Source organism: Bombus affinis, chromosome 11, assembly GCF_024516045.1.
Source record: "Bombus affinis isolate iyBomAffi1 chromosome 11, iyBomAffi1.2, whole genome shotgun sequence".
Lineage (NCBI taxonomy): Eukaryota > Metazoa > Arthropoda > Insecta > Hymenoptera > Apidae > Bombus > Bombus affinis.
In genome coordinates, this window is record NC_066354.1 from 6079219 (window position 1) to 6090307 (window position 11089).

Below are 11089 nucleotides of genomic sequence, written 5' to 3' on the forward strand. Positions count from 1 at the left end.
ACTTTGTTAGCTTCACGGTATAAATTACGCAAAGAGAGAAGTTATTTACATTTGAAGCGCCTTCGAACGCCTTCCGAATCGTTGAAAACCAAATGTTAAACCCTTTGAAGCTACGTTAACCGAATGGAACAAAAGTTTATCTTAAAAATTTATCTCGAAGCTGAAAAGCACGAGGTCGGTGGTACCTCGTGAATCTGAGTACCGTCATCGACTGAGTATTATTCTGGCCTGGAAAACTCAGGTGCCATTGAAATATTTTTGGCATATCGAGGTTATAGGGCATCTCGATATACCAGGGCTCAAAAGCTCGAGAATTATTCGACTATTTCGGGATTTGGCAGCGAGGTCTTTCTGGCCCTCGCGAGCTTCCACTCTATTTTCGTCTGTTTACATTCTCGAAGGGACCGAAGTTTCTCGTGTCTCTTTGCGTTCTCTATATTCTGTTATTCCCCTGAATTTACTTAGGTACTTGATTCTGCAGGAGTGAGGCAGCGGACCGAAGCTGGAAAATCCTAATCAGTTTCTCTCCATCTTCCAATAAAACGTTTACATTGTACGATTCTTTCAAATGGAAACGAGAAAGACGAGAAGAGACAATAATTCCAACGCCCTGTCTCTCTCTCTCTCTCTCTCTCTCTCTCTCTCTCTCTCTCTCTCTTCCCTCGAACTACGTATAAGCTCGTTATCCTTGATCGGTAACGCAATATGTGGCTCACGTAAAAGCGACACGTTAAAGCGACGAGGTAAAGCGCGACCGAATGTTGCCTTCTTGTTGCACACGTTCGTCCCATCTTCTGTTTCAATACCTTTCGTCGATCAGTTTAATAGAATCTTTCAGATGATTCTCACCTTCGACGTTAACGTCGTAGTCATTGATTAGTCATCGTCTGCGAACTCGTAAATCAACATCAATGACATCTATTTAAGGCGTAAACACGGCTTCCTTTTTTTTACCTCAAAGTCCCTTCGATATTAGAATTGAGCTCTAGTCTGACACTGGAATTATCGACGATTATAATTGGCAAATATATTTTAGTCAGGTTCGTCACAGAAGATTATAAGTAAACTACGAGTGTTTACGCGTTTGTAGAAGATCATAAGAAAACGCGTGTTCTTTGAAGAAAATTTGATTCGAAGAAACATTAGAAATTCGTTCAATTTCTCTAGCCTTTTTGCCAAATTTGGCGGTTCTCGCGTTAATTTCACCGGTGCGCTCGTCTTCTTTCCACTGCGTAATGATCGGCTCGCTGATCCGAAAAGATCCGCGCCGTAAAACCGGAGTAGTTTACGGTGTCGCGTTCATGGTTCTCGAGCAATTACGAGGGATCGTGGCCGATCGATACGAGGTGAAAGCAAACCTCGCACGCTTCGGGAGCAGTTAGAGAAAAAGGAGGAAGACAGGATGAAAGACGACGCAACGGTGTCTAGAACGAGCTCGCTCGTCTCTTCGTCGCTTCGTTCTAATTAACGTCTCCTTAAACGCCTGACGCGGCGGTTTAAACGCTCTCCACGTCGACGTCACAAAGTGTTTCCGTATGGCGAACCGACTGAATTTTTCCCTGGGCCAATTACATTTCGCCTTGTAGTCCATGGACCTCATTTTTCTCGCGTGATTGCGACACTCGTCAACGGGGGATCCCGCGACGCAGATCGCCATCGGGCCACTCAAGATTCTCTTGATGACGAGGCAGCAAAAAAACGAGCAAAGTCAGGAACGAAGAATGTTGCTCTCGACTCGTGCCACTCTCGCTTCGAATCGTTGCCAGTAGGAATTATATATGTTAGTCATCGGCACGATAACTTGACTAATTTCGTACGATTAGATGCAGAGCATTTATTCTAACAGATGCGGAACAAATCGGTTGAGATAGCCGAGTGATTTCGATGGTACATAGAGCTTCTCCAACTATCTCCTCCGGTTCTTCTCGCTGCATAGTTCGGATAATAGAAGCTGATGTTGAAAAAGTTGAAGTTGCGCGGTTGTTTCTAGATCATCATCAACAAAAACAATTTCGTCGTATAAATGAATTTACGCTGAAAGTCTCGGTTCAGAGTAATTGGAACTGGGCTACGAATTCGTATACTCGAAGTCAGAGAGACGGAGCATCAGAGCTCTATTATCGTCGTACCGTTCTAATACATCTGCGTTATTTTCTCGATGCAAATTAATTTGCCAATCTGCTCGTTCGACGTTTCAAGTTCGCGAAGCCGAAGCCCATCAACGTGTCGACCGACAATTCTAAAATTGTCGTCTAGGCCTGGCCTGGTCGGGGCCTAAAAACAGGATAGCCTCGAGGCCGGCAACGAGGGGAAACAATGTCGAAGAGATGCGAGAAGATGAAAAGAGGAAAAAAAAGGAACCAGAGGGAAGCGGAGGACGGTTCACGGGAATCATAAACGGCGGCGGTGAGACGGTAGTATAATGATCCCCGGGCTCTCGGTATATTTCATCGTCGGGTATATTCGTGCAGCGATTATGGCGGACAACAGGTGAGGACACGGGCAGATCTGGTGGGATAAGGTTTGAGGGTCACGCGTCGCCTCGGAAGGTCCGTGACTGAAAAGCTAACCGGTCCTCAATGTCCACCACCCGACGCCTCGTAGAAGACGTATGCAACGTGTATCACCACGTCCCTGACCGGTGGAGTTCCTAAATTTCCGCATTGCTCACGATCGCCTTACAAGTCCACGGTTCCTTCCGATAGATCCTCGACATCAATCGGAATGGACGTTATTGAAACCGAGACTCTCTCGATGACTGGGGACAGAGACCTTCGAATCGAGAGGAGAATACGGTCCTTGAGAGGTACCATTCGCGTCGAACGCCTCGAGTTTGTTCCTGGCTGGTCGTTTCCTTTGCTAGGCACAGCGCGCACGTTTCCATTCGACAGCGACTTTTTCGTTCACCGAAGGATACACCGGTCTTTATAAAAGTTCCAGTGGCTTTGTTCGCGGAACGTTATATAGGGTTCATCGGCACCGAGTGTTTAACTCAAGTTCGACGATGTATTTTCGGTGTCGCGTTTCAAACATCACATATCGCGAGAGGAGAGGATTCACCGTGCAATGCCTCGCATGCAGAGTGTTTCGATCGCTTAACGATCCTATTTCCTCTGCGTTCGTAATACGAAAGCAAATTCATTATACCGCGATAAAAGAGTAAAGACGCAGAGACAGCGTCGATAAATGAAAAGTCAATGAGTCTGACCGACGTGACTATGGTCACGTAGTCCATAGGGAAGTCTATCCAAACCCTTCTTTGTATTCTTCCTAGCGGACTTTGTAATTTGCGTCTGTATCCGTGACCTAACTTGGAATCGTACGAATATAATTAATGATCGTCTTATCCTCTTATCTCTTGCTCGATCCTTGTGTATCGCTAAATCTGCTGCAGCTGCCCTTAGACTGTATTAGACTACGGTTACGGTGGATGTACGTTGTAACGTGTGATACGTCCGATGATCGATGCATACGCTCGTAAGAATGTCCGATTGCTCGGGCGTATTGAATTCGTCAGAACGCGCGTCCGCAATGACCTATATAGCCTTACATTTTACACGAGTGGCGCGTCAAACGTTTTACCTTTTTTCATTGCATCGACGATTGGCAAACGGTCGAGGGATTGGCGTGGCCGAGGATTTTATGGCAGCAACGATTGCGTCAAACTTTATTGGAACCCGGGCTCGCGGTTAGAGAACGACTCGAAGAGGATAGTATCGAATTACGATGAGGTCGATCTTCATTAGAGTCAATTGATATGATCTACATTCGCGTTAGATCACGTGTTCGCGATCGTCGATGTTTCTTATTGAGCTTAGGTCATCATACGCAAATGAGCGTGGCGCCATGACATTGCACGTAGACTGTGCGAATACCGGTGCGAAACTTTCTACTACGTGAAAATCAATGATACACCCTATATGTGTGTATACCTGACCGTTTTAAAAGGAAGTCATCCCATTAACCGCCATTGCCAAGTCACGATGGTAATGCGCAAGGCTGCCGCTCAGATTCCACTTATTAGCATGAATTACTGTCGTAAAAAGTCTAGGCACTGCTCCAATTCGGACAGGTTGTCGTCCCGACACGTGTACGTTTAATTTACCCGTTTTCACACCATTGTTCAACGCAATTGTCCCGGAAAGACCAGCAAGTTGCTCGATCGTTTGCCGCGTCGAAAGATCGCGACGATTATCGTTGAGGAATATTCTACTCGCTTGACTCATTATTTGGAGAATGATTAAAATTTAGAGATGCGATTCGACAGGGTAAAATTTCCAGCTACAACACGGAAAACACCGCTGACTCATTTGGGTATTCACAGCCGTGAAAAACGAATATCGCTGATATTTAGGAACAATGGCATCTTTATCTCGTCGGTGTCCTATCACTTAGAATAAACGTCGGGAATTTGCAAACCTGGCTAAATTGTCTTGGGTGTCTATCCTCTTCTATTTAATTAACGATGAATCACGCCAGGATAATTTACATAATACGGTTCGTTTCATAAACTAAAGAACTAATAGCTGTAGTAATCTTAAAATTGGTACTTTCGTGTTTTCCTTTTCTTCTTCTTCTTCTGTTCTTTCCTACCTTATATCGAGAAATCGCCTCTTCCTGGCAGAAGGACTCTTAATTCGTTCTTTTTAGTTACTGCTATATCGTCCGTAGATGGACACGTTAATCGCATCCATCTCGAGCAAAGGAAAAATGAGCCGTGTAAAAAATGAAAACGAAAGTACGATTATAACAAAGACCATGGTCTCTCGAATACTACCGTAACCGTGACTCGCTCTTATCACGTCGTCATGTACACCATGATAATTAGTATTTTATCCACGTAGATACACGCATATTGTCCCTACGAAAAGTGACCGCAAGGTCGACGATGAGAATACGTGCGAATGACAATGCGGAACGAATATTAAAAATGGCAGCGTGATCGTAGGAAATGCTTCCACGATTCGTTAAATTCAATTCGAGAAGTGTTTACGAAACAGAAGACAGAAGTTTTGCCGTTCGTTTCCGGTGCTGTTTCTCGTACATAGGATCGTAAAATAGGGGAAAATAAAAATGATCGTCGTAAAAGGTGCAGATTAAAGTGTTCGTTGATATGCGTTTTTCCAGGTTCCCATGAACGAGATGGATTTTAACATTCTGTGGATGGGGAATCACCCGAAGCCGGATATTTTACGGAATTTAATGCCCCACCAGAAAGTGAACCATTTCCCAAGGTATGTAAAACCGATCGGCGTTTGGGCGGGAAAATAAACACACAGCTCCAGGGAACTCGAGCAATTCTGGATCACTCGAGGGAATAAATCAAGCTTTGTCGAGAATAAAGAAACACATTGTATATTTATCATGGGATGCGTTGCTGAAAATAATAACTGCATCGTCGATCAAAAAGAATCGGAGGCTGTGCAGCAATAAGGAAGCATAATATTTTATCCAATATTTAAACTGTATTTATTGGAAAAGAAAAAAAAGGTATAGGTTTCATACTCAAAAATGCAAAAATTTGTCGCTAAGAATGTTAGTTGACTATGAATTTATAGCATAGCGTTTCACGAAGCCATTTGATTTTCATAGAGTTTGAGTTGATTCATTTGGTTTATACAAATTACTAAATTGCAGAGTAGAGCTGCTTCCTTATTAGCCGTTACGATTAGTTGTTTAGCTGTACGAATGAAATCAATCTTTTAAATCTCTGTCGTAGGTCGTACGAGATAACCCGCAAGGATCGACTGTACAAGAACATAGAAGCGATGCAACGCAGCAAGGGTCTACGGAATCTGGACTTTATACCGCAAACGTTTCTGCTGCCTAGCGAATCGAGGGAATTACTTACGGCGCATTTCAGGTACCGCGGGCCCTGGATTGTCAAACCAAAAGCCAGTTCCCGCGGACGTGGCATTTATATTGTTAACAGTGTGAGCATCATAATTTCTAGCTATGAATATAGATAACGTGGCCTGCACCCGCATGCTTGTTTTAGCACACCGTCGTACTTAAAATATTGTGATAAGAAGGCTCCTATTACCAAGCGTTATTACGTACTCTATTTCATGGTAGAATCAACTTTGAGAATAAAGGCGTAGTTGCCTTTCTTTCCGTATATTTACTATGTATAATATATTGTCTACATACGTATATATGTAAGAATTGATTTTCGTGCACGTTCTGTACTTGCAGCCTGAAAAGATTCTTACGGACGAATCTGTGATCGTTGCACAGTACATAAATAATCCGCTTCTAGTCGACGGGCACAAATGTGACTTACGGCTGTACGTAGCCGTGACGAATTACGATCCACTGTTGATCTACCTGTACGAGGAGGGCTTAGTGAGATTCGCCACGGTGAAGTACGACGGTGGCAACCAGTATATCTGGAACCCCTGCATGCATTTGTGCAACTATAGCATCAACAAATTCCACGTGGATTACGTAAAGTAAGCAGAACCGTTTTCACCACTGTAGACGTCCCGCCTGAACGAGAATTACTCCGTTATTCTAAATTGTCTTGTAGGAGCGAAGATCCAGATGCGGAGGATGTAGGCCATAAGTGGACTTTGTCGGCGTTACTCAGACATCTACGTTCAATGGGACAAGACACGGAATTACTGATGCAACGCATAGAGGATATTATCATAAAATCGATTCTTGCGACTGCCTCTGGAATCGTCAGCGGAGTCAAGCAATTTGTCAAACATCCGGAAGCTTGTTTCGGTAATTGTTACTTCGTCGAATATAAAATAGGATATAGACTAGCACATTCTAATACATATTGTTTATTGCTGTTCTAGAACTATTTGGATTTGATATTTTAATCGATGACACGTTGAAACCATGGTTACTGGAAGTGAATTTGACGCCATCATTGGGATGCGATTCCCCGCTCGATGTTAGATTGAAATCGGCATTGATAGCCGATTTACTTACTCTGGTTGGTATACCTGCGATCGATCCAATGTTACGACCGCAAAGCACGCACCTGAACCGATCCACAGTAACTTCTACTAAAAGAACAGTTAACGTAAGTACTATATCGTGAGTTCTTGACTGAATATTCGAGTGTTATGAGTCATCGATCGAGGATTTTATTTGGTTATAGTGTAGGAGAGTACATTCAGCCGAAACATTGTCACAAAGAAAAAAGAACGGTAGTAAAAGCAATATCAATAAATCAGGATTAACGCCCGAACAGCAACGAATAGTAGCATCGGCGAAAGCTCAATTCGATCGACGAGGAGGATTCGTCCGTATATTTCCTAGTCCAAAATCGTGGGAAATGTATTCACAATATTTAGGTAAATATTTGAAAGCAATATTTTTACGAGTTTTATTTTGATTAATATCGCATTGAATATTATTTTGTATCTTCAGATCCAACCACGGGTATACCAATAGCTTCGGACCCTTTAGGCCCAGGCAGAGTTCCACATCAAATTAATACGAATCATAATTTAATGCTACACGAGCAATTATTTCCCGCGGCTAGTCGTACTACTGACTTTATCATTCCCGAGGTTACATTAGACAGATTGTCTAGGTACTTCTGTGAAAATAATAAAAAATTCAAAAACCCATCGTCAAATAACAATATACAATTTGTATATACATTACAGATACGAAAGATATGAGAGAGCTTTGGTAAAAGGGCACAAACAAAGCTTAGATCGTGGTAGTAGTAAAGAGAATATCGATATAGATAAACATAAGTATAAGAGCCAGGTGGTGCAATCTATGCACGAAGGAAATAAACTTAGGTTGGCTATATGATCATCAAGTTATATGATCGATATCGTAGAAATTACAAACTCATGATGTATTACATAATTAACGAAATTTTTCAGTCCTGGAGAAGCTAGAAAGGCCTTCGGTTTATATTTAGGATATATATTACGTAAAATATCACAGCCTAATGCGGATCCAACATGCTGCGATCTTGTGATGAAATTTCTTCAACAGTCGGCTAGTAATTTAAGGACCCCATTTTTTTTTACGGTACGTCGTGTAAGTATATTGCTTAGAATTTTATATATTATAATTCAATTACTTCTCTCTATATAGTTACCAAGTAGTAAATTGAGTGATAAAGATCGTGCTGCTGTCACGGCTAAGCAACTCTCAGACTTTTTACATTTATACAATCGAGAGACAGATCTTTACGCGGATACAGTCGACCGTCCACGTACTGTTCCGAATCGACTTTTCCAAAAGTTTTTAGTCGCGGCAAGGTAAGTTCGTAGTTAGTTTCTTTTATTTCATTTATATCGTTAATTATTAATATGCGATACTGTCTAACGTGCAATCTAATTATTAAATAGCGAACAAGATCTCGATGATATATTAATTCTACAAACGAGGCTATACAAATGCGCTCACAGTTTTTTGGGAAGAAGCGGTTTCGCAGGAAGTCTACCTGGTCCTAATTTATTGGGTTCTTTACCCCACATTACATCTCGTGTATATTCTAACGCTGCAACCAGCGAACAATGCAAATGTAATCAGTCATCAATTACTAGGCCTATAAAAGCTGCGCGTACCTAGCTGTACAATGTGTGAATATTTGTTATAGATACGTCTGTTCGTTAAAAGTACTATGTACGGCTGCTCTAGGACTTCCCAGTACAAGTGGACAATCATCCACGTATATATAATCTTAACGTTTCCCATATAAATATAGCACAGAAAATCATCATAAAACTAATATTTTGGGTACGCTTGAAAAGTGCTTTAATATTCGCTTACCAATTATAAAGTAGAAAAAAGAAAAAGTCCGTTATACGATACTTCCAACGAATAATATCCCGAACCTTCTTAAAGAAGTTTTCTTGGTCTCTTTAATCGAGTTCATATTCTTACATAACAATTTTACCTTAAAACTAGTCTTTAGCATCAAAGATTCAAAGCTAGATAGGGAATGATCTTAAAATAAAGGAAACGCTCACGGATTTAGGTTTTGCGAGTTCTATCGTATAAAACACGTGGCCAATTAAAATTGAATCGTTTTAAGATACAACAGGAATTTTAAAGAATAAATAATTCAATGAATAAATTTTAAGAACGTTCACGTTATCGGCCTACGTAACAGGCAATTAATGTTCACTTCTTAAAATAAACTATCAAATTTATTGATCGTGATGAAGCTTTTACAACTTTTACAAAAATATTCAGTTTGACATACTTATTTTACCATTATGTATTAATCATTCGAATATATAATTTTATACAGATCGATTTAACACTTAATTTCATTTAATTAAAATATATATATATCTTTTACCAGAAATTTAGACGGTATCTTAGTAATTAACTATCATTCTTAACAATTTTATCAAAGATGTTCCTATCTAAATTATATTTTTGTTCAATTAAAATAAACATATTTATTTGTATCAGCTTATATCAGCCTCCTTCCGTCTAGCCAAGTTAAAGGCAGACGCATAAAAAATTAGCATGTGTTTTTCATTGTAATCTTATTTAGCATTTTGTTCGACAGTCTAAATTCGTCCATAAAAGATCTAGAGATAGACGTAAAATATAGTAGTTAAAAAAATTACATACAAACATTCAACGAATTGAATTTTTGCGAGTATATAGCTTAGGAAAGAAAATCGGTTTAAGAATTTTTTCGAGATCAATTTTTCAAAGTGCAATAAGAATAAATGATTAATAAATTAAAACTAAGCTCGTTATAAGATACAGAACATATTTGTATAGAAATAGTACACATACAGTATACATGTATATGTACAGTATACACCTAATTGTACAATGGTTTTTAGTCGTGACTCGGTAATATGCCTGATAATATTAAGTTACATGCATTCAGTTTGAAAGAGACATGTACCACAGCTTTCATGATTGTGGTTACTAAATGGAAAATGGGAAATGTTTGACGACACGATTGGCAGGTACCAATCCATTAGATTAAAATCGTATAGGTCTTATCCATCCATATAATGCCGTCAGTATTTAAACAAGGATTTACAGCTTATTCTTCCAAGAGATATAGTGTCATTTGCATTTTACAAGCTTTATACCATTGCACGCGAAAAAGGAAACTGAGCAAAATTGTATTTTTCCAATTGCGTTATTAAATCGAAATAGGAAATCATGGTACACATATATTCAACTCATTTGCTGTGATATAATCGCATATGACGGCGTAAGTATCAGTTGAACGCAGTATCTTTAACTCAATGGCATTCAATGTTATGTATAACATGTTATCGCAGTGGGTTGATCTCACATGGGACGAAAGTCTTAATGTTATCCCTTACTAAGCACAAAGAAAGCTATTGTTCATTGTAGCAGCGAAGAATATTGTTATTGCATAATTGTATTCGTAGCCTGACACGTTATAATCAGTTAAAAGGTACGTTATCAGTTTATGTTTTGAACTTTGACTCATCCACCTAAACATACAACGAGTAGACTTAAAAATGTGGTTCTAAATGCGTGTTGACCATGTTCATTTCGTTTTGTCCCGTTGAATTTCACACATTTCGTATTAACTTTCATTTATAGTGTAATGTATGCGTTATTTGCATAAGTTTAGTAGAAATATTTCGTATAGATATCTATTGTTAATTCGAACAATTAATATATGTATTTATATCAACTGAAGAGACATTATTTTTTAATTCATACAATATTATTTTTTTATATACACGCCACACATCACGTTTCATTGTCCGAGTTTATATCTACATCTTGTGTCATAATATAAGCGGGATGTTTTGCAAAAAAATACTCTAGCATATCGGTTCAATGCCCGTTATTTGCGTCCATCCTAAATGTATAAAACATTGATGTCGTAAGTCAAGATTATCACACAAGAAGTGGTACATACTGCCATTATTTTGTAAACATATCTTTTCTTTACAATCGTAATGTATTTTTTATATTGTCAGCAGTTTTATTTAAATAGACGTGCTTTATGTATTTGAAACGTCGGTCGTGTAAAATAAAAAATGCACAACAATGTCACTTATTTTTTAAGATTAATATTAGTCACGATTGTTTGAACGAAAAAAGCATGAAAAAAATAACTTTATAGTGTTCATATATGTTTTAAATG

General features: G+C 39.4%; 1 protein-coding gene across 6 annotated transcripts in view; it reads left to right on the plus strand.

Moving 5' to 3' along the window:
• LOC126921721 (tubulin polyglutamylase TTLL5) overlaps positions 1–11002 on the plus strand; it is a 35525-nt gene extending 24523 nt beyond the window's left edge. For 3 of the 6 annotated variants that reach the window (XM_050733513.1, XM_050733514.1, XM_050733515.1), the window contains exons 5-15: positions 5128–5234; positions 5720–5933; positions 6196–6452; positions 6530–6729; positions 6807–7036; positions 7115–7310; positions 7387–7552; positions 7629–7769; positions 7857–8016; positions 8074–8240; positions 8331–11002. In XM_050733513.1, the coding sequence (XP_050589470.1) occupies positions 5128–5234; positions 5720–5933; positions 6196–6452; positions 6530–6729; positions 6807–7036; positions 7115–7310; positions 7387–7552; positions 7629–7769; positions 7857–8016; positions 8074–8240; positions 8331–8553 (2061 nt within the window). In that variant the 3' untranslated portion in view covers positions 8554–11002. Of the gene's footprint in view, positions 1–5127; positions 5235–5719; positions 5934–6195; positions 6453–6529; positions 6730–6806; positions 7037–7114; positions 7311–7386; positions 7553–7628; positions 7770–7856; positions 8017–8073; positions 8241–8330 lie in introns of those variants that run through there. The other 3 variants (XM_050733517.1, XM_050733516.1, XM_050733519.1) reach the window with 3 other exon arrangements.
• The last annotated feature ends 87 nt before the right edge of the window (positions 11003–11089 follow it).